The 22,998-nt window shown below is 45.4% G+C and overlaps 2 protein-coding genes across 11 annotated transcripts in view; one reads left to right on the top strand and one right to left on the bottom strand.

Moving 5' to 3' along the window:
* The window catches only part of NT5C2 (5'-nucleotidase, cytosolic II), a 106,772-nt gene extending 100,598 nt beyond the window's left edge, over positions 1-6,174 (top strand). For all 7 annotated transcript variants that reach the window (XM_024121434.3, XM_024121435.2, XM_055080985.1 and 4 more), the window contains 7 exons: positions 763-870; positions 1,149-1,215; positions 1,935-2,105; positions 3,536-3,587; positions 3,704-3,764; positions 3,912-4,088; positions 4,690-6,174. In XM_024121434.3, the coding sequence (XP_023977202.1) occupies positions 763-870; positions 1,149-1,215; positions 1,935-2,105; positions 3,536-3,587; positions 3,704-3,764; positions 3,912-4,088; positions 4,690-4,938 (885 nt within the window). In that variant the 3' untranslated portion in view covers positions 4,939-6,174. The remainder of the gene's footprint in view (positions 1-762; positions 871-1,148; positions 1,216-1,934; positions 2,106-3,535; positions 3,588-3,703; positions 3,765-3,911; positions 4,089-4,689) is intronic.
* A 114-nt stretch (positions 6,175-6,288) lies between these two features.
* The window catches only part of CNNM2 (cyclin and CBS domain divalent metal cation transport mediator 2), a 155,203-nt gene continuing 138,493 nt past the window's right edge, over positions 6,289-22,998 (bottom strand). Inside the window, exons 6-10 of one of the 4 annotated variants that reach the window (XR_003677730.2) lie at positions 22,815-22,880; positions 18,625-18,809; positions 10,573-18,036; positions 10,370-10,414; positions 6,289-10,239 (exon numbers count right to left, since the gene is read on the bottom strand). Coding sequence is in view for 2 of the 4 variants with exons in the window: in XM_007126905.4 (XP_007126967.1) it covers positions 17,827-18,036; positions 18,625-18,809; positions 22,815-22,880 (461 nt within the window). In the remaining 2 variants the exon portion in view is untranslated. Of the gene's footprint in view, positions 18,037-18,624; positions 18,810-22,814; positions 22,881-22,998 lie in introns of all 4 variants that reach the window. The other 3 variants (XR_003677729.2, XM_007126905.4, XM_007126906.4) reach the window with 3 other exon arrangements.

The following is a 22,998-nucleotide window of genomic DNA, read 5'->3' as shown; positions in this document are numbered from 1 at the left end:
GTTAGTTATTGCTGAGTTCTGTGCCCAAAGAACAGCTAACCTTGATACTTAGCAGAGTCTTCATTCCTGTAGTATGGCCATATTTAGATTTAAGGAATACTCACTGCGATTTAGTCACTAGGCTTTTTTGAATAAATGTCATAAATAACTGTTTTTGAGATCACCTAAAAGCAGAGTAATGCAGTGCTCTTTGGCTTGACCTTAAAAGGTTAATGCCATGGTTCCAGTTAAGGATGGAAGTAATGTTAACGGGCATACCTTCTACATTAGTGCTGATTAGCCTGCCATATAAGCCAAACACCAGTGTGTACCTGGAACCATCATTCTGAGAACATAACCGATGAAATCTGCTAATAATAGTTCCACGTCAGTTGTATACTTCAGTTCTGATGCTAATCTGCCTCTTTCTTAATCTGTCTCTTACATATTTGTTTTGCAACTCTCCTTAGCCCCTTTGAGCCTCTTATAGCCCATTTTTAGAGTGTGAGCACACTTCCTTTCATACATTATATGGCTTTAAATAAATTAATAAGTAGGTGAAACGATTTAAAATATAGAGGTTAGAGTCATTATTTATATTTTTACTTTGCCTGCTTCCAAAAGGATGTGGCTTATAATAAGCCACAATATGTTTTTAATAAAATAGTGGGATTTTCTGGTTATACTTAGTATTTCTACATTCCTTTCATCTGATTGAGATGAAACATGAGGGCTCTAAGGTTAGGAGTGATGTTTTGGCTTTTGCTGTTTCTCCCTTATCAGCCTGGGAGCTCCCACCGACCATGGCAGTCCTACTTTGACCTGATCTTGGTGGACGCACGGAAACCACTCTTTTTTGGAGAAGGCACAGTACTGCGTCAGGTGGATACTGTAAGTTGAGAGGAAGGTCTATCTGCGAGCAATTACCCTTCATGTTCCTCCTTTCCCCACTCCTACTCTCCCTAAGGAAACAGGTATTTTTAACTTATTAGCCATATCTCTCTTTTGAAGTTAATCTAAGAGTTTTGGTCTTAGTCGATATAGCAGAATAATTCAAATGAATATAATTCAAAAGTGACATTCATTTGGCTGCCTAGCCAAGTAGCATTTTGGGTGGAGATTGTGATAGAAGGATAAAACATTACAAAGTCCATATTCTTTTCTCACAGAAAACTGGCAAGCTGAAGATTGGTACCTACACGGGCCCCTTACAGCATGGCATTGTCTACTCTGGGGGTGAGTCACAGACTTCCCTTTATTTAGTGTCAGTCTTTGCTCAGACCTCATGTGAAAGCTTTGGTGTCCTCCTGGCACAGTGCCACATATACGCTTTAGAATTCTAAAGATATCGTCTCCTGATGGTAAACACTTCTATCACCTACTAATTCAATGGCAGTCAGGGAGAAAGGTTTTGAGAAGTGGTATGTCCTAGTGAACCTTTGATTTTCACTAAAGGGATCAGTTTTTTCCAATCCTCCTTTTGCCTATTTGAGGCATTTTCTCAGTGTTTGGAATCATGTCGGGTGGTTCCCAAGGGGTCCTCTAGGGGTTTTTAGGAGCCCCTGTGGACACAGATGTGTATTTTGTTGGAATGAGAAGCAGTGGAACAAAGCCAACCTAATGGCAGATCTGTGATGAGAAATGGTAGTGGTACTTTGAAGGGTTATGTTCCCTAAAGCTGAGACATGTAGTTTTGTTGCTCTTGGGTTTGGTGATCAAGAGCTCTGGTGAGCACAGTGGAGCTAAAGGCCTTGTCTTAGAGGCACTAAAAAGGTTGATGAAAAAAGACAATGGTGAGTCTTTGTCTTTAAGAAAGGTGCGCCCTTTTTTTAGTGTGTTCCTCACATAGTTAAAAGAATAAAATTAATCTGTATTTAATGGTTATGGTACTTGGAACACTGATTTTTAATATGGAGACATTTATTGTTTTCTCATTGTTCGTTCCATTGTTTCAGGTTCATCTGATACAATCTGTGATCTGTTGGGAGCCAAGGGCAAAGACATTTTATATATTGGAGATCACATTTTTGGGGACATTTTAAAATCAAAGAAACGGCAAGGGTGGCGAACGTTTTTGGTGATTCCTGAACTTGCACAGGAGCTGCATGTCTGGACTGATAAGAGTTGTAAGGAGCCATTATTCTTACTTTATAAATCTTTGACATAGCTAGTTTATATCTGAATGGCCAGCTATGAATCAATCCTCTTTGATGAACCATTACTTTGTACGCAGGGGGTCAGAGGTGGTCAAAAGATGGGCCCGTATATTTGGATACCTCCTTCTCATATAGGCAGATATTTCACAGAAGTCCAGAATTTTGAGAGGTTATCTTGTTCAGCCTTCTTGAATCCCTTTAAAGTTTAGAATATTACTGGTCTATGAGTTATGTTACAGTAGCAACTGAAAGTGAACTCTGCTTACCTGTGTAGTCCCTTATTTGTTCAACCATGCCTGCTAGTTCCAGTCTCTCTGCTACCAGCTCATATCTGTGATTCTGGGGCATTGATGGCTCTGAGTGCTGATCACCTGGTATTTATTTGCTCTTCTGAGAAGTAGAGAATGAGGCATTCTCTGAACTGAGCTATACTCTGCACTGAATTGAGCTTTGACCCTAGTTATGTAAAGATGTTTGACACACACAAGTTCTCCAGCCAGTCCTAGGTAGCATCACTCACAGTGTGGTGGAAGGTCCTGCCTCTGGAAACTCAGCCTGCCTCAGGTAGTGACCCTGGCTCCACCACTTACTATCTTCAGCCCTCAGGCAGGTTACTGAAACACCCTGTGCCTTAGTATCCTCAACTGTGAAAATGAGGGTAACACCTACTCTCATAAAGCTGCTGAGACTTATCTGAGGCAATGCCTGCATAAAGGAGATAGAAGTAACAACCTTTCTCAACCGAGGCTCCTCATCTGAACCACAGAACAGACAAAATGATTTGAATGACTCTCGGTTCTCCCAAAGATGGTAGATGAAGATTTGTTATATACAGTGGATACATCATGGCTTCTCATTGGGGAACCCAGGTTGAGAAGGGCTAGAACACACAGAAAGCATGCAACGTATAGTGGCTGTTGCTATTGTTTGTACTTCTTGGTGGGATTTTCTGGCTAGCCTTTCATCTACATTTTCAACTTTCTACCTATAGAATTTTAGAAATCTAGTTGATTTGGTTCTGTTTTCTGGACTTGGGACTCATTCTTTTATCTAAAGATGGAACCGGTAACACTTGCTTTGCTGACACACCTGAGATGGGGTATGAATTGGCACTTTATAAGCTCAGAATCAGCATCCAGTTAGGAAAGTTGTATGTAGTGGGTGGTTTTAAGTAGGAGGAAAGGCAGTTAAAGAGGAATTGCTGGCGTCATCTGCTGCCAGATTCCAAGCAGTGTCAGCGGATTTTCCCGAAGGTGGGGGAAGGAAGTCATTTTACACACTCACCTATAGCTTTACTTTTCAGTCATATCTGCAGCCTTTTACTTTAGTTTTAGCAACAGTTAAAAACTAGATGCTTTTTGATTTACTTAAAACATTTTCCTTTTTCTTCCAAACTTTAGCACTTTTCGAAGAGCTTCAGAGCTTGGATATTTTCTTGGCTGAACTCTACAAGTAAGTTTCCTAACCCTAAAAATTTCTTCCCTAAAAACCATCTACCTCTTCAGGAGTCACTTAGATGTAAGAGACGTCCTTTCTGGAGATTTTCACTGGATTTTTCTTGTCTCCAGGCACCTTGACAGCAGCAGCAATGAGCGCCCAGACATTAGCTCCATCCAGAGACGTATTAAGGTATCCAAATGGGATTTGGGAGAAAACTTCGAAAATAAACTTTAAGTGATTTCTGTATTTCTGATATTATACAGGGAGTGGCACATAGCCAGTGTTCAGTAAATATTTATCAAATGAGCTGAGCCTTAATCTTGTTCTTTGCTTTAGAAAGTAACTCATGACATGGACATGTGCTACGGGATGATGGGAAGCCTGTTTCGCAGTGGCTCCCGGCAGACCCTTTTTGCCAGTCAGGTGATGCGCTATGCTGATCTCTATGCAGCATCTTTCATTAATCTGCTGTATTACCCGTTCAGCTACCTCTTCAGAGCTGCCCACGTCTTGGTGAGTTATAGAGCCTAAGGCTACTATTCGCAGTTAAGATAATGCTGTTAAGGCCAAGATCTGCCACTGGCTATCTGGCATGGCACAGGAAAGTTGAGATCATTTCTTTCTAATGTGCAAACCCCGTAGCCAGGTTACATGGTTGCACAAAAAGGAGTTTTTGAGAAAGTATGATCAAGATAGAATGTTACAGAGCTTAACTTTACTTTGAAAACTACTTGGTTTAAAGTTGTTTGAATGGTGAAGACTTTCCTCTATTAGTGCTAAATGAGAGAAGTGTAGTTTTAAATTCCTATATTCTAATACTGATCTATATTTCAACTACTTTGCTGTGAAATAGGAAATAATAATCTCTTCTCTCCCATCTTATCCAGTTTCAGGCTATAGTATACAGTGTGAGCACAGTTTTGAGTGGGAGAGAAAAGAGGATAGGCAGCTTTAGGAAGTTCTAGGAAGAGATACTTCAGTATCTGAATTGGCCTGGCCTCTGGTCCATTATAGGTGCTTCTGTACAGCCATCTAACAAAGGCAGAGGGATTAGGATCTGGGAGACACAGCTGTTTTGTTCTGCCTGCTTTCTGAACCTCTGACTTTGTTGTAGATGCCTCATGAGTCAACAGTGGAACACACACATGTAGATATCAATGAGATGGAGTCCCCCCTTGCAACCCGGAACCGTACATCAGTGGATTTCAAAGATACCGACTACAAACGGCACCAGTTGACACGGTCAATTAGTGAGATTAAGCCCCCCAACCTCTTCCCACTGGCCCCCCAGGAAATTACACACTGCCATGATGAAGATGATGATGAAGAGGAAGAGGAGGAAGAGGAGGAAGAGGAAGAATGAGGAGGAAAAGCAAAACTCTGAGCACCCATTAAACAAGTTCTGGCAAGACTCACAGGAGCAAAGGAGGTCCCTGTGGGGGTCCTAGTGGGGGGTGGGGGGCTCCATCAAAGGTACATCCGGAAAGTTTCTGAAGACTTTAAAATAATCGTAGGGAGATACTTGTTTTAGTTTTGTGTGTCTGCACTCTTTGCAGATGGTTCAGAATTGTATTGGAGTCTGTATTGGAGGAAAGTAAGGGTAAAGCTGGGCTGAACTGCATGCAGCTGGCTCCATCGTGGCTTGTGACACTGTTTGCTTGTCTTGTTTCATCATCAGTATGTCATGGTGTATCCAGATACACTAAGGGTGGTGAAGGGTCTCAGAGTTGAGCAAGGAAGACAATGGGAAGAGGTGATCCAAAAATGTTGTTATGGTACAAATTGTGCTCTTATTCCAAAATCCATCTTTTTCAGTGCATTGCATAAGTATTGTATATCAGTGGAGAAATAATTTCCATTATCAAATGTAGTCTTCTGTTAAGGTCAAGTTTCCTTTACAAGCTTTTAAGTGTCCTCAGTGACTCCATTAAGGCTGCTGTCAGTGGCTTAGCAGAAGTGTTCTCTACTTGCTGTAGGGCTGGTCTGGAATGGACTGCAGCAATTTCATTTTGAGGCAGAAGTCTTCATCCACTTCTACATGTTTTTGATTGATTGATGGCAAAAATGCTTATCATCCAAAAACATAGTCTTTTTCTCATCTGCGATAAATCTATAGAACGAATTCAGCTGAAAGAGGACAAAGGAGCAAGCCACCCGAAAAGAAGAGAAATCTCCTTCTTATATTACACCATAACGGAGTAAAATTCATTAGTGTGGGCCATACAGCATGGCTCGTGCCACCCCATTCCAGCCTTCTGTATCCTCTTGCTATATTTCAAATTCAAGCATAAGAGGGTGGGAAGAGGGCTCTGTAAGCCAGAACCTTTACAGAAACAGGGCACAATCAACGTGGATAAATTCACTTCGAATCCCAAGTGAAATCACTTCTTGTTGTTCAGAACAAGAATGGATCACCACTGTATACTTTAAGGTATTATATAACTGCCTCACCAGAACAGTGAAAGTTGTTACAACATTTTTCACAGTGGTGTAGACTCTTACTTAAACCTTCATTTGTTTCTTCCATTCTTACTGTCATTTGTCAACACGGGAGGGTAGATTAGCTGCTCTAGAATTCAATAAAGTATCATATTTCTAATACTGACTTTGACCCCTTCCTGTAGCACAACTATAGTAACTGCTGGTCTTCAAGTGGGTTTAGGTTTTTTGGTTGTTGTTTTTTAATTAATTTATTTATTATTTGGTTTTGGCTGTGTTGGGTCTTTGTTGCTGCACACGGGCTTTCTCTAGTTGCGGTGAGCGGGGGCTACTGTTCGTTGCAGTGCGCAGGCCTCTCACTGAGGTGGCTTCCCTTGTTGTGGCGCACAGGCTCAGTAGTTGTGGCACATGGGCTCAGTAGTTGTGGCGCACGGGCTTAGTTGCTCTGTGGCATGTGGGATCTTCCCGGACCAGGGCTCGAACCCGTGACCCCTGCAGTGGCAGGCAGATTCTTAACCTCTGCGCCACCAGGGAAGTCCGTGGGTTTAGGTTTGCCTTAGTGATATCAATTTGACTTTCTCTTAAAGGAAATATAGTCTAGCATGAATAATGGCTAAAATTTATAGCACTTAAAAATAGGCCTGTTTTTTCATGGAAAGTTTTTTGGTACAGGACTACGAGGTGAGGCTTTTTTCCTTTTTTAAAAATCATTTTATAGGTAGGGAACACAGCTCAGTAACTTAGCCAAGGCCGTATTACATCACCACTTTCAATGCGTAGGGCTTTACCACTGTCACATCAAGACATGTACATTCGGTTATCTGTTAGGAATTTATGCTACTTTTAAAGTATTAGGTTAAAAATGCTATTGCAGGGACTTCCCTGGTGGTGCAGTGGTTAAGAACCCGCCTGCCAGTGCACGGGTCATGGGTTTGATCCCTGGTCCGGGAAGATCCCACATGCCACGGAGCAACTAAGCTCATGCGCCACAACTACCGAGCCCGCGCTTGCTTAGAGCCCGTGCTCTGCAACAAGAGAAGCCACTGCAATGAGAAGCCTGCACAGCGCAACGAAGAGTAGCCCCTGCTCGACGCAACTAGAGAAAGCCCGCGTGCAGCAACAAAGATCCAACGCAGCCAAAATAAATAAATAAATAAAATAGGCAAAGTATATAAATAGAAAAAAAAAAAGAAATGCTATTGCAGATAGCAATTAGATATTGCTCCTGTTGTTTTAAATTTTAGCAAGTATGTTTGTGATCACCCCAGCTATTAATTATTCTCATTCAAGATGGAGATGCTGCCTAGTTTGACACTGTCTTCAGTGTTCCCAAAGCCAAATAATATCTGAGTGACTTATTACAACTACATGGCTAACTTAATAGTACCTTTAATATCTCCCCTGTTAGAGCAAGGCCCAACATGATCACTTTGCTTTAATTTACCACCCCTTTTGTTCTATTCACATAAGATCTTATCTAAGAGTTTCTTTTCAACTAGATGAGTCTCTGGTAGTGGGTCCAAAGATTGAGAAGTGAAAAGCACACACCTGGAATAAGAATTCCACTACTGGTTACAGCTTTCTTCAGGACCACCAAAATATATTTTAAAGAGCTAGGATTCCATAAGAGTCTAAGGCCCAGAGGAGAGTTTTGCTTCTCTGCATATTATTCCTGTTAGAAGAGTGCTGGGAAGTAAGTGGTCCATGGGCAGGGACTCAGAGCAGCTGTAACTGGACTTGTTAAAACATGAATATGAGTTTCTCTCTGTTGCTAATAATTAAGGAAGCGAAACATAAAATTATAATTTTCCGTTAAAAAAAAAAAAAAACCTAAGGTGTTTAGACTGAGAGGAAGCTCTCCCACCTCTTTTCAGAACTTCCTTCCTGGGTATTTGTAAACCACCACTTAGTTTCAGACTTTGTGAGGCACCCGGCACGCTAGTATATCCAGCAGCAGTCAGAGGCACAGCAGACCACAGCCCAGAGGCCTTGTCCTGTGCATTCCTCTTTACAGAGATGGTCAGGTAAAGCTCAGATGCTGTATTTTAGAAAAGTTACTTAAAGCCAAGAAAGTTTAGTGCTCTGTTCAGACCTTAAATTTCCTACCATAAGCTCTGTTGAGACCTAAAATAAGAAAACAAGCCCTTCAAGATACCCTTTCTAAGATGCTTTTAGGAAAAGTGGGTCTTAACAGAAAAACTTAGAGCTACAAATCCTTTAGACATGTTAGTATTGTTTTTAAGCAACCACTTTAAAAAGCCACTTGCAGTGACATGTCAGATTTAAAAGTACTTTGTCCATGTTTAGATATTCCTAAATCAGATTTATTTATTTAAGAAATATTTTGTCAGCAACTTGAAAGCCCTGCAGTTTTTCCAAGGCTGCAAGAGCATTTAAAAATACTCTGCTTATTCACCACAAATAGCCTGAGACAAACAACTGCATATCTAAGTCTACATTAAGAGTAGGAGCCTTGTCCACATGCCATGTTATGGAAACTATTTAACCTTTCTTTGATGGTGGGAAAAATGGTAACTATGATCTAGCTATTGCCATACACTTAATCCCAGATCCTCAGTTCAGCAGTTTATGTCTCAGTACTTAGGTTTCTCATGACATTCTTTCTTGGTGACTAGAGCATAGAGCTATTCTTAAAGTTTTTCCTCAAATGGAACAATTTCAAATGATACACAGCTTTGGGAGGCCCTGAGAATGAAATCTAGACCGTGGAGCTACCTGAGCAGCCTTGAAAAAAAGACCGGTGCACAGCCACCAGAGAGCAGGGAGGACGTGCACATGCACAGCAGCCGGGACGCAGAGCCGGTGACTTCCAGGAATCCATGTCGTCCCATCTCACACCTCCACGAACGGAGAAGGGGCACTGCACGCTGTTCTCACAGCTGAGCATGAAGGAATAGCAGAAAGCAAGTCATCTACGGAGAGAATGCATTGGTTTACAGAATGAACAAGGCAGCTTTTCTGTTTAACCTGGCAATCTCAACCATTTCTCCCCTGGCCTCAGACACGGTGTCTTCATCCCAAGTCCACAACTATCTGACTTGTTCCCACAAAGGTATGCAATAAAATATAAACCATAGTTTAAGTCCCTCTAAAGAGCTTTACCAGAAAAAAGTACTCCCGATTGAACACACAACACCTCATCTCAAGCTTGTCGACTCTTACTGCAAGTGTAAGTAATCTATTTTCTGATTTAAAATGACAAAAGTTTTTGGTCTGGTCCCTTTATGTTCCTTCCTATAAAATACCTTTGCTCCATTTTATTACTAGAAAAAAGATGGGTTAGACAGATTGGTTCGTGGTTCGTGAATCAAATTAGGTACCAATATTCACCCAAATGCTCTGCTCTCCATTGCGCTCTTCCCAAAGCCATGTCTGGCCAGGGCTACAGATGAGGCCTGAAGAATCTAGGCCAAGATAAACCTCATCATACACACTGGAGCCCAAGCAGCTGAGTGCACGCACAGTCTTCACATTAAGACAGCAATAGTCCTTCCAAGTCTCACAAGTTCCTGAGATACTTGGCGAGAGGACTTGTCATGCAAACCTTCCCACCACTGAAAAATGTTTATTAAATGTCCAGTCTTTGAGAGAGGGTTTGTACCAAAGGTAATCTTTAGCTTGTGGGTATACATATTTTGAAGCAAGTAACTTCATTTTTGGACCCACTGCCCTCAAGTCAATGATGTAGCAGAATTGTGGCAAGGAAGCTGGCTTCATCTAAAATCCCTGCCATGTGTTGGCCTACTGTTTGAGTGCTTCACAATCACTCATACCCTAGCAGGAAAAGCACTCTTGACAAAGAATTCCTGTAACCGATTCCCCCTTGCATCCTTAGACCTCACAATCATCTACCAGGGGAGATGGCATGCCACCAGAATGTCACAGAGAGGCACTATAACCATTGCTTTGTTCTGGGACTTTTTGAAAGAGCAGAGATGTGAGGACCTCAGGGAAAATGATAAAACAGTCATACAAAGAAGCCAAACGTTTATTAGCCATCTCATGTAATTCAACTTTTTGGCTTTAATAAGGAATCATCTCTCTATTAAACTGAATTACCTTCAAAAAGTGTGCTTTCAGAAATCAACTCCAGGATACAAAAAGGTCGTTCAGTTTGTACCAGTCATTTTCTCTACAAGACCGTCTGATCACTATCTGTGTCCTCAGAAGTGCTGAGTCGAGAAGAGGCGCTGGGTAGCATAATCTGTTAGACGGAATAGAAACCCCAGAGCTTTTATCATGATACAGTTTAGAAATGAACTGACGTGTGGGCAACCCCATGGATGCAGAGGGAAAGCTTAGGCAAATCTCATCTTCACAATAGGAAAAATCACCTTTATTTCCCTCGGAGAGTTTCCTCATTTGAGCTCAGGACTCATCTAGACAAAGTGAGTAAAGCAGGAAAAACTAAGCAAAGCAGCCAACTGGGAGGAGACGTGCTAGAGAGAGAATTCCCTTCCCAGCAGTGCTTGCTGCTTTCTGCTCTGCTTCTCACAGGCTCCCAAGAAGATAATACTTCACTGGAATGTAGATCTACCTTGTTCCACTTTTGAGAGATTGGGGGTGATGATTGGGGAGGTGGGAGGACTGGTTAGGTCAGGAAGTGTCTCAGCCAATGTTGTCAGCAGTTCTTCACTAAAATGTCTCCATCCACAGGACTAGTGTAAGTAAAACAGACCGAGAACATCATGGTTAAAACAATATGGCAGGAAAAACAAGGGACCAGCCATCAAGAGGCTCAATTCTCAGAAGAATGTAAAACGGAGACTAAGAGTGGAAGGAAGAAGGATTCCAAAAGAATGTGGTCTAGGAACAGATCACAGAGGGGCCACGAACCTCGACCAGAAGATCTTCAGAGTCCGGTCACATGAGTGAGGAGGGTAGAAGGAACAGAAGGGACAGTGGAAGAGGATGCGGCTTATCAGGGAACGTGGGAGGCCCCCTGAATCCTGAAGAGCATCTGACCATGACTCACCACACTCATGCCCAGTGTTTTTAACTTGAGGGTGGACCATCTGTGCCTGCTGCAACCATTCTCCTAGGCTTCCCCATCGCAGAGAAGGATCTGCAGAGCCATTTTCATCTTTAAGAGCCAATTGAGAGGCTGGAATGAGGCCTCTGGTCTTGCCTAGGAAAAAACAGCTTAGAGATTTGCCAGCTGAAGTGTGTGTTATTAGTGACTGAGTGGCAAATGTCTGGGGCAGTTTGAGTGGATAGCCCCAGTATCTTTATCTAAAATGAACTGATGGGGGACAGATTACAATCCTTGAAAAAGAGAACACACCCCTGGCATTGGCTGTACCAGGCTGGAAGTTGGAGGCTCAGTTCTAGCACCCGCTTCTCTTTTAACCTAAGACTTGGTGGTGTACGGCCAAAGGAAACGCCCTGCTGTGTTGCCATGCCGACTGCCAATCCCAGCTTTCCCACCAGGCAGGGGACCGAGGCCAGTGTTGCATAGGTGACAGGGGAAAGAGGGAACACACATTCGCTAGAAGGGTGAACAGAAATCATTTATCTAAACAGAATAATAGAAATGAACAAAAACTTTTTAAAACAATCACAAAATTTACAAATAAATTGATACAAAATAAATAGGAGAGATTGTAAATCTACAACATCATTTGAATTATAAAATGCATTCATTATGACAATCAGCTCATGAAACCTATACATTTGTGCTTATTTAGGTTTATATACACAGCTCTGGATACTGTGTTCAGAAAACTTCACTGCTACAAAGCATGAAATGTACACTATGATACAGTGAGTAAAGGCTAAGGAGGATGGAAATCAGACTCAAAGCAGGGTCTTATTTGAGGCGCCAAGGCAGTGTTGGCATTGGGCCTCAAAACCAAGAAAAGGCATATTAGAAGCCCAGGTGGGCAGGCAGCTTCCATGGTCCAGAGAGATGGATTCTGCAATCCAAGGTGGGAATTAGAGACCATCACTGTTGTGGGACCAGGCCACCAACCTGGCTTGGGAGTGTGGGAGTGAGGAAGGAGGCTCTGGCCTCACAGCCACGCTGTACCATTATCCAGAGAATAGACCCAGTCACCAGGAAACCACCTCTAAAGTATTTCACGGAGGTACTTGAGAGGCCCTGCCATGAAGTAAAGACCTGCCTCCATCCTCATCTCAAACACCTGCCATCAGGCATAGAGGTGGGCCCAATAAATGGGGCCGGGACACTAGGACCAACATAAGAGCAGCAACCTGTTTAAGACAAAAGCAAAACCGCTCCTTCTCACCCACTTTAAAAGACAACAGAATCCTAGGCTCCATGGATGAGGGGCTCCAAAACAGATCTCATCTTAGTCATAGATGATGTACTAACAGTAGAGGCATATGTACATAATAAATAATAATATAAAATAAAGCATATACATTTGTGGACTTAAAAGGACTCCAGAAACAAGAAAAGTCAACGGACTGACACACTTCACCTTCACAGTAGACTTTAGACACGGGAAGTAATGAATCAGGAGCGAGGCTGGGGCTCTCTGGGGAACAAGAGTCCTGAGGCCTTACTTTTCTCCCTCTCCCTTCTGCTCTGGGAGCCTGAAACCAGCTGTTTATATCCAAGGGGCCTAGGCAAGGGGCCTAGGCCTCCAACAAAAAGGGCAGGCACTCAAGGCCCACCAGGTCCATTTGATAGTTCTCTCCAGGGTGAGTCTGAAGAGGAAGCTGGCCCCAAAACAAACACTTCTCGAGTGAATCCATGTTGGTCAGATGTGGGCAAATGCTGGAAGATACCCTGCCAAGTGAGGCAAAACAATACTCCCAGTCATTCTTCCAATTCGTTTATGTTTAATACCCAGTGGGTACTGAAACTTGAAAATGTGTACTCACTCAAGTCTTATAGTATGTGTTGGATCTGCGTACATATAAACCTCGGCATACAAACTCCTAGAACTTTACTCTCTTGCCACTTAGAACCTTTGTTTCCATGTTGCTTCAAGTACAGGCTGATACTTAAAACAGTTCTTCTGAGATGACATCAGTGGCTGTAGCCTATACAGTGAGAAAGCTTACTTGAGCCGAGCCAACCACAAAGGTCTGAAAAGCAACGAAGGTCCCCAGCCCAAGACAGTGGGAGGAAAGCTGCTCCAAGCTCTGCAGCTGCTGTGAACTGCCATCTTCCTCCTGTTATTAGGGCTGACCAGGGGCTCTGGCATCTTCAGGCAGGGCAGAAGGAAAAGCAGCATGTAAGCACTCCCTGCAGGAAGGGTGCCTGCACGTGCTGGAGGAGGAAGGCCCACTGCCACAGCCTTGAGCAAGCTTGGTGCGGGTGTCCCGCACATCCGCAAACCGAGGCAAATGAACACCATCCTAGAATCCTCTGAACTCATCTCTCCTATCAGCCCACGCAAATACAAAAGACGTGGAAAGATAAAAATTTGCAAATGGCCCTGAGGTATAAAAATCCACTGAGTAGGTTGCTCACTGATCCGTTTACATGGGAAAAGTTTCTGAATCCCCAGATCACTTCCATATTGAACTCCCTAAATCCCTCCTAATTCTGGGCTAACCTGCAACCCACCAAGATGCCCTTGCTAGACAGAAGCACCACTAGTCCAGAGACCGGAATAGAACCACACCTGACCCTGGACAAGAGCCTGTGTCCTCAAGGAAGAGAGTGAGCACTGGTGCCTCAGAAGCCACCACTCCCTGAACTGCCAGCTCAGCCTCGCAGTCTTCAATGCTCTGCAAGAAAAACCGTGTCCGGGATCAAAGCTGAGAGGGAACAGTTCCTGCTCTCGTGCTAGCAAGGAGCTTGTGTCACGTGACATGCACAAGCCAACCCTCCCTGGTGGCCTTCGGCTTAGAATCCCAGGGAACAAGGTGAGCACCTTCCTGTGCCAGCCCAGGTGAGTCCTCTGCCTGGGCCGGGCCCTGGGGAACACTGGAGGAATCCTGGTCTCCTGGCCCAGGAAAGGCAAAGATGGTCAGATCCCTGGCTGGTTTTTCAGAAGACGACAGGGTTGGGTTTTGTTTTTGTTTTTGACCAGCCAGGATACAGGTTCAGTTGGCCAGGGCCTACTTAGGTCTGCTCCTCAACCTGAGGTAATTTGAGGACAGAAGTTCATGGTCCCTGCTAAGCCCAAATTCCCGTTGCTTCATTTCCTAATGGAAATGCAATTCTACTTGTATCTAGCACTATTTTCCTAGACTTGGAAAAGCTGGACCTTTAGTTGTGTGATACTGGGGATAGCACAAGTAAATATATTCACAGTTAATGTTCCATATTAGTGTGAAGTTTTGCATTCAACATTTGCACAAAAGCTCCTTGAAATATTAGAAAATGGCAAGATGCCCTACTCCTCCCACTTGGGGAAGACGACACTGTCAGCATGGGCACTGAGCTCTCTTCCAGAGTGAGGTCAGGAAGGAGGGGTAAAAAGAGTTACATGGGGTGCCCTTTCACATTCAAATTATGTAAGAACCAAGGCTTAAGCTAGTTGATTAACATCCCAGTTTCCATACACAAATCTTAAGGTTCTGTTTTCCTAAGAGTTTAAACATATGATTTTAGACTTGCCTGATGCATGTGAAACAGAGAATTAAAGGGAGGGAACCTCTAAAGCAGTAGAAAGAAAGTCTCCCTCATTTATGAAGAGAAAGCAAATTGTCCCAGGAACACTTGGATACTAGGAATCCAGTTCCAGGAGGAAGCTTCGGGATGCCCAGAGTGGCTGCTTAGGAGCAGGAGGAGGCCCTGTCTGGTCCCCCAGAGCCAGGGCTTGCAGCAGGGGCCACTGAAAAGGAGAGCGAGGCCCTGGCCTGACAATGGGGCTCCCACAGAATTCAGGACCCCGGGCCCTATGTCTGCTCCACAGCCCGCTCCCCATCCACGCTTACAAAGCCAGCAGCCCTAGAAGAGGACGACCCACCAGCAGCGCTAAGGACTGGCCACTGCACATCAAGATCTCAACTATTTGATGGTCTTTCTCTGCTTTACTCCCATTTACTTTGTAGACACGAACTGCATAGACATCTTCCCCAAATCATTCTCCTGCTGCCCCACAGAAGCCATGAGCCAGCATTTCTCCTTCAACAGCCTGAAGTTAGTTTCCAGAAGGAAAGTGGGGGGCCTGAAAGAGGAATCTGTCGCTCAGATATTGAGTGTTACCATCTGAAGGGTCTTGAGCCTTCCCCAAAGCAGATATAACTGTAGCCAAATGGTAGCCTTCATTCCTTCAGGGACCAGACAGCACTTTTTTGGGATTCCCTGTTGTTATAAAACAGTGTGAAAAATCAAAGGTAAAGAGTAGCTTATAGAAAATAAATACGAACTTGGGAGGCTAAAATTTCGTCCTCCAGGAGCCCTACCGAAAAGCCCCCCTGTGCCAGCTCCTTTATAGAGAGGACTTTTCAAAAAGCCACACACGGAGCAGGTAAGACAGTATGGAAACGTTAACCATTTCTCCCTGAAGTCAAGGAGCCAGCAGCTGGAATCCTCTCAAAAGGGCTTTAGGATTCACAGAGCAGCAGTGAGGCTCCAAAAAAGATCCAGCACAGTAACTGTGATTCCAGAGGCTCCTTCCAGTAGCAAGGCGCCAGAGACGGACTGCGTGTGGAGAGGCAGATCAAAGCAGATAGGCCAGGGGAAGCTGACGGGCGAAGATCCAGGAGGCCAGAGGAACCACGGCTTGGCAGCCCGGCTGCGCCAGACCACGGGGACAGCACTGCTGTCCCAGCCCAGAGCGTGGCGTGCTGGCTGGGGCAGAAGCCTCCTCCCCCAGCAAGGCCCGGGTTTCACTCTGTTACAGGGAACTCTCATTTCTGCGCCCCCTACAGATAATCCCAGTTCCTGTGTCATGTCATACTGACGTGCTCAGCTAGACGCATCTTAAGAAAGTGAGACCTTTACACTTGGATGGGTTTGTTTATAAAAGCAAATACTCATAGTACAGGGTTCCACTAACGTCAAGCTCCGCGGTGGGAGCACCATCCCACGGTGCTGTGATTTGGGTGCCAGCAGCAGGCCACTCAGCCCCTTGAGGGGGCACCCGGCGACTTCTACCAGATGAGACCAGTACTTCCCTCACTAAGGGGCACGGCACCTTCTGAGGAAGGTGCTCTAGGACCAACATCCCAGGGGAAACACTGCGCCAGGTGCGCACATGACACTGGAGCCACCGAGCTGCTCACCGGGAGGTAAGCCCAGCGTGTTGCTGGTTCTTTCCCAACCGCAGCTCCCACCCGCCAGCGTGCAGCCTGGGGTGCACAGTCCTACCTGGAGGAAGGAGAAGAAACTGCTGCTTAGCCCCAGGGCTTCCCTTCGTGCAGTGAGACCCAGTGGAGAAGATGCTATCTTCTCGCCTAGTGACTGGACGCAGCGAGGACTGACAGGTCTATATGAAAACTGTGGTCAGTAGGAAGTCATTTCAGTGTACGAATGTTGCCGACAAAATGCACATATCCCTTGGGTTAACACTTAAAACACAGATAAGAGAGTTAGGAATTCATTCACTCAAGAAATACCTCCTGACGTTAATTTCACTACACGTGATGAATTTGATAGTAAAATAAGACAGAGACACACATGAAATGGCCACAACACACATTTGGTTTCTGAATCCCTGTTTGGGGCCAAACTGACCCTGGCTGTACGGGCAGCCTCTCTGGCGTGGGCCACGTCCGAGGCGGGAGACACAGAGGTCCTCTGGCGGGGACACAGCCACTGCTGGGCCCCGCGGGCCCAGGGACAGGGGGGAAGGGGGCAGGTGCCGGCAGTCCCCAGTGTTCCCTCCTTTAGACACATGGGTCTAGACGTGCCTTCTGGGCAGGGCGCACAGAGCACAGCTGGAAGGTCCGACTCCTTTTCTGACAATGACATACATCCCAGCGGGAAGGGCAGGAGCGTGGACTCCACACCACGAGTTTACTCGAGGGCCCTGTGGAAGATTTCCATTTGGCATCTGTGTAGCAGCATCGTGGGTTAACAAGAGCAAGGACGGGGCGGTGGGTGACGGCGCTCTGTAAGCTGGGGCGGAAGAGGCCTGGCTGAGCTGGAGGCCTCAGGCTGTGGGAATGTTGGGGTGAAGCCACCTCGCCTCTTGCAAAGATAAACCATAGGTTTAAAATCCATTAACATTCATTTTGGTGATAAAAATTCCTTAGAGTGGGAGCAAAATCACATTCCAAGCAAATGTTAAACCTTTCTGAGGGAAAGGGACACCGTTAAACATTAACTTAAAACAACACTGAGCTCAGAGAGGCTGCGGGTCCCTGTGCAGGCTCCACCCTGCAGGGCCAACAGCCTGGGCAGGTCTGTGTCATTCATCCTTGAAGTTCGACAGCGACACCCACTGGGGCACAGAGGAAGGGTGCCCCTCCCTGGGGTGGGGGCCAAGGAAGGCCACTGGAGGGACAAGTCCATCCTTCTAAGGTTACATCATGGGGTCACAGCAGAGTTCAGACAGAACAATTTAAAACTCTGCAAAAGACACTTTTTAAAAACATGATCTCTCAGAAAAAAATAAATTGCAACAATTTTCAACTTCATGCAAATCGAGGGAGGAGGAGAGTGGATAATGATAAAAGGTACAGCTGAAAAAATAAACATGATTCTATTTGGGTGGAAGAAATTCATCTCCATAATCTCGAATGCCACGCCCTGGCTGTCGATTTCACGTCTCCAGTTTCCATTCCTGCCCTCCCCGGCCTCCTCTGCTGCTTCCAGGAAGGGGACAAAGTCTTTGGTCTCAGGATGGTGCAGGATGCAGCATGGCACACAAGCGCACACTAATGGGATTCATGGTCAGATGCGGAGGCCGAGGCCGGTGCTCTAGATGGCGCCTTCGCTGTGCAGGCTGTGGTTGGCCTTGCTGTGCGTCACACAGTTCTGTTCATTGAGCAGGTTGGCCGTCTCGTCTGGCAACCCGTCATGCAGCTCCGTAAGAGTCAATTCAATTTTAGTGTTTTCACTGTCTGAAGACTGAGGAGTTTTGTCCATCCGGGATGCCATCAAGGCATTTTGGTATTGCTGTCTTGAGATCTGAGGCCAGGAGATGGTACAGAAAACAAACCGAGATAATGTTTATTTTTAGGCTCTCGTCTCCACATGGTATTTATTACACCCTACCATCCCCGAAGGGCCCCTAGCAGTTGCTCTAGAAGAAAACCATCCTTGAGTATAAACTGAGCCACTTTTTAAAGTTCAAGTTGTTTCTAGTGAACAAGTCACTTTTTGCTGATATCTAAGCCATTTCCAAGTTCTGTCTCGACATTTCACATAGAAAATGGCTTCCATCAGCTAAAGCTGGCTCATCCCCCCAAAGCTATCTTTATTTCAGACTAAGAAAAGAGCCCCGTCTCTCGTGAAGACCGGCTGGAAACGTTTACTCATTTTCTCATCCCCTCCAGCTCTCGTTCCCTGAAAAAGCCACATTTGGCTTGGCAGCTCACTGGACAGTGCCAAGGAGACCGATGTTCTTCCCCAGCAAGAGTCAGGGCACAGGAGCTGGAGGCAGGGCGCCCGCAAAATGACCAAGGCAGGCTCGGTGCAGAGGCCGCGGAGCCAAACGCTCTTGGTGGAAGCTGACCGCCGCCTGCCGGGCCCCGCCAAGCCGTCGTCTCCTCTTACCTTAACAAACTGGAGATCAGAGAGGGCTCGCACCGAGTAGTCAGGGATGTAGACTTGGAGGAATGAAGAGCTGAGCTGATTGTTGCTGCTCCCCAACGTCGGCGTTATCGCATCGATCCGGTCACTGCGACTGAGAGAGTCCGAGTGATTCAAGCCGCATGGGCGAGGAGGTGACTTGTTTTCACCTGGAAAAGGAGAAAAAACCCAACTGCCTTTTAAGTGAGGTAGATGCAACTCAAAGCTCTTTATTTTCCCAATAATAATGAATAGACAAGCTCAATCAACTTATACCAGACGCCTCGGCCATGCAGCTCAGCTGCAGGGTCTCCTACAGCACGCTCACGGCTTCTCCTGCAACACGTTCCCGGCCCCCGTCCACGCCAGCAGACCCAATCCTCCGAGTTTCCAATAGCAAAGACCCCGTGGCTGCACACTGTGTCAGGAGCACAGGCTGGGGAGGCGAGGTCCAAGACACAGAAGCTACTTGATACGAAACATGGGCTGTAGGAAGGCAACACTGCATTATTTTGCCAGAAGCAAAAACAAAGGACTCTTGAGAACGTTCATAAATCAGTACATATTGCGGTACGCGGGCCTCTCACTATTGTGGCCTCTCCTGTTGCGGAGCGCAGGCTCCGGACGCGCAGGCTCAGCGGCCATGGCTCACGGGCCCAGCCGCTCCACAGCACGTGGGATCTTCCTGGACCGGGGCACGAACCCGTGTCCCCTGCATCGGCAGGCGGACTCTCAGCCACCGCGCCACCAGGGAAGCCCCAATCAGTACATGTTTTTAAAGGGATCAAAACGCTTCTGTCTGCTCATACCGTACCTGGCAGCCAAACCTGTTATCTTTGCCTCTGACCCCAGTAAAATCCCTGTCAGGCAGCCCGAGGACATCTCAGGATTGTTAAGAACCCTGGAAGACACCAAACCCTAAGACGGTTTGATTAGGTCACCTTAAGTGCTGGGGGAGTCTTCAATGAGATCGACAGTACTCTTTCATTAAAACAAAGTGAAAGGAAATCCAGGTGAGTCTAAGTGTTGCTGCTTTTAGAGGCATGTTCACCATAGCTTCTAATAAATTTCATTAAAAATAAAACCTACACCCTCGCCAGGGCTTCTTCCATTTTTGCGTTTCTAGTCAAACCTATTGCACAAATATCAACTGGGTGCCCATGCTGAATTGCACAATGTCACGGGATTGAAGGGGACCAATTCTCCCACCTGATGGTTGGCTCCTCTTTGCAATGTGTCCCTGATTGGCTCTCGGCTGGTCCCACCCTTCAACTATCGGAAAGTCTGTCATCACACCCATCAAAATCTGCTTCCCCAACTTCACTCTCCTCCACTCTGTGGAGCTCTACTGAGTGCCTTCCACTCCTCTGCTACTTGGAATAACCCTTAAAAGTCTGAAGATAGTTAAGTCTCTTCCTCTCCGGGCTAAACTGTTCACCTCACATGTTTTATCCCCCCGCTTACCCCATCCTGACCATTGTCTGAGAGTCCATTCAGCAGACGTCCCTCTGTTTTTTTTTTTTTTTTTTTTTAAGGCCACACTGTACGGCATGCGGGATCTTAGTTCCCCAACCAGGGATCGAACCCGTGCCTCTTGCATTGGGAGTGCAGTGTCTTAACCACTGGACCTCCAAGGAAGTCCCAGCAAAGTCCCTCTTAAAATATGACATGCAGAACAAAACATGGCAAGTATTCAAGGAACCTCATATGGCGAGTCCCCTTTCTCCTAAAATTTTCATGTAACCACTTTCTCTACAATTTTCATGTCATGAACCAATTTTCCATTGTTAGTCAAAATTAAACTCAATAGCAGTTCCTCTTGTTGCTTCCACTTATCTACGAGAACAAGGCAGATTAATTTATCAGATGTTTTCTATTTAGCAGATGACCCAACTTTGATCAGATGACCCAACTTTCCTAAGCCTCAGAGTCCCTATCTGTAAAAGGCGAATAGTAATAGCACCCACCTCGTAAGGTCTTATGGAGATTCAAAATGAGATAAGGTATATAAAGTGCTTAGCACGGCATCTGACACCCAGTAAGTGCCTGAAAAAGGAGGCTTGTTAACATTATTATATTCTTTCCCATAAGTGTCATCCCAGACCTCTCCACCACGCGCCTACCCTCAGGATCAAGCTACTCTGTACTTGTGATAACTTCCCACAGGCTGATGGATGGAACAGTCTGTGAGACAAGGGATCCCACCGTATCCCTGGGCTTTAGCCCCAGATCTACAGATACTTCTGAAATGGTGTTCCCTTCGGTGGGTTACAATTGAAGGTTATAAAAACAAAACGTTTAAAGGGCAATTTTCTTATTGATCAGACCCTGTGCATGGCCAGATCACCGTCTGAGGCCTTAGGCAGTGCTTCTCAATCTCCTGTTATTTTCTCCTGAGGAGGATTACAGGGCAATTTCTCTGGTCTCCCAAAGTATCTAGACTCCCAGTCAGCTTCCTCTCAACCCACTGCCCTCTGTTATCTGAGAGATGAACCCTCTCCTTTGCCAGGAACCCGCTGCCTGGCACCACAGCCACAGTCTGGAGCAGCAGACCGTTTTCCAGGACCTCTTCTGCAACTCGACAGGAACCAGCACAGTCACCTTTCATCGGCATGTGGGGAGATGTGCGAGTCTTCACGCCAAGGAGAACAAAGACTTTAAGTGGCCATCTCCCAGTGCAGGTCATGTTTTGTTGCCAAATTTATGTGCCAAGGTTTTATGACAATAATTATGAAAAAGACTTTCAATTTTAATTCCTCTTATGCCTTCTCAGAATTGTTTTGTTTGTTTTTTTGTCTTGGCTTATTTTATTCATCCTACCTAGGGATCCTTTCATTTGCTAGTAAGCTAGAAAGACACAATAAAGAAACATTCCCAGCCTCCTCCCTGAGAGCCACCAGGCACCCTGTGGAACTGGCTGGAAATCACTGGTGTAGCTCAACCCCCATTTATCAGGTATTATATTACTGTAATGCCAGCACCTCGAAGGCCTGGACCCACAAAGTGGATTTTCTCATTACTAGATCAGATGGAATGGGCAGAACTAAGAAATCTCTAAGTTCCACGGAAAAAGAAAGACACAAATGACATTTCCGTGACCTTTGGCCAAAAGTCACTTTAGTTCAGCACCTGTGACATTTAAAATTGGTAGCAGATGCCAGCAAATAAAATGGGGAGGAAACAATACAAACATACATATAAATACATATTTATGTATACATATATGTGTATACATGTATATTCTGTCAGCTGATTTGATTCAAATAGCCCCATGAGTAATATCGTATGCCCAAACACCCGCAATTTTTTTTAAGAGCAAAGACCTGAGGGAATATTAGCTTCTTTCTAAGACAAGTATTGCCTCCTTTGCCAAACATCTGCATTTTAGAGTTTTGCAGAAACTGGATTATGAAATGCAAATCTCAGTCAGATTTTAAAATGTAAGCTGTATGGAACAAAATAAATACAGAAAAGTTGTACTACCAAATAGGAAAACCCAGCAATTTTAATTAAAGAGAGATTAAACCTCTGCCTTTCTTTTTTAGCAGCTGGACATATTAGCCAGGCATGACCATACTCTCCTGCAGGGCAATAATCAGCAGCTTGTTAGGAATGTGCATGGTACTAATTTCAAAACAAAGAGAGCGAGACAGGAGAAGCGGGGCCACCTGCCCGAGGAAGGGTGGAAATACATGCACCTCGTTCACATGGATGCCACAAAAAGGACCAAAGAAACAGATTTGGGGGCCTCACCAAGAAAAGTTCATAGTCCCTTCAGCCTTTTGGCTGAATGTGTTCTGCAGAAGAAGCCTCAGGTTTGGGGCCTCTGCAAATTCCATGCACCATGGACTTTGCTGAGGTCACCAAAAGACCAAAGGGCAGCCTCAAAAATCCAAGGTCAGCAGTGTGGATGGGTCACGCAGGGAACCCATGTCAGACCCACTCTCCCCTTCCCAGTTTCAAGATTCCCTTCCCATCTCCCAAACCCTTTGCGCATCAGTTGTGGGTTTATGCTGTCCTGGATAGCTCACTATTAGTCACAGAACCATGGAGTTTTAGAGCTCAAAGAACTGAAAATGGCCTTGACCAAATAAAGGGAGCAGACCCGGCCAGCCGGGCTTTGGTGGGGTCAACGGAGGCAATCAGAATTATGAAAAGGAAACATGCAGAATTACCTGGAGAACCTGCTGCTAACAACTCTGTTCTGCTGACAACAAAGGTACGAGACAGGGACAAAGGAACTGAAAAATGGAGAAAAACAGGGTGAGACCATATGAAAAGGCAAGAAAGGAGCTCTCTGTATTCAGGGGACAGGAGTGGATACCTGTTCTACCCATAGGAGCGTTCAGTTCCGGAAAT

The sequence above is a fragment of the Physeter macrocephalus genome, chromosome 20 (assembly GCF_002837175.3).
Source record: "Physeter macrocephalus isolate SW-GA chromosome 20, ASM283717v5, whole genome shotgun sequence".
In the NCBI taxonomy this organism is placed as follows: Eukaryota; Metazoa; Chordata; class Mammalia; order Artiodactyla; family Physeteridae; genus Physeter; species Physeter macrocephalus.
The sequence above is the reverse complement of the archived record's forward strand: the minus strand, read 5'-3'. Positions and strand labels throughout refer to the sequence as shown.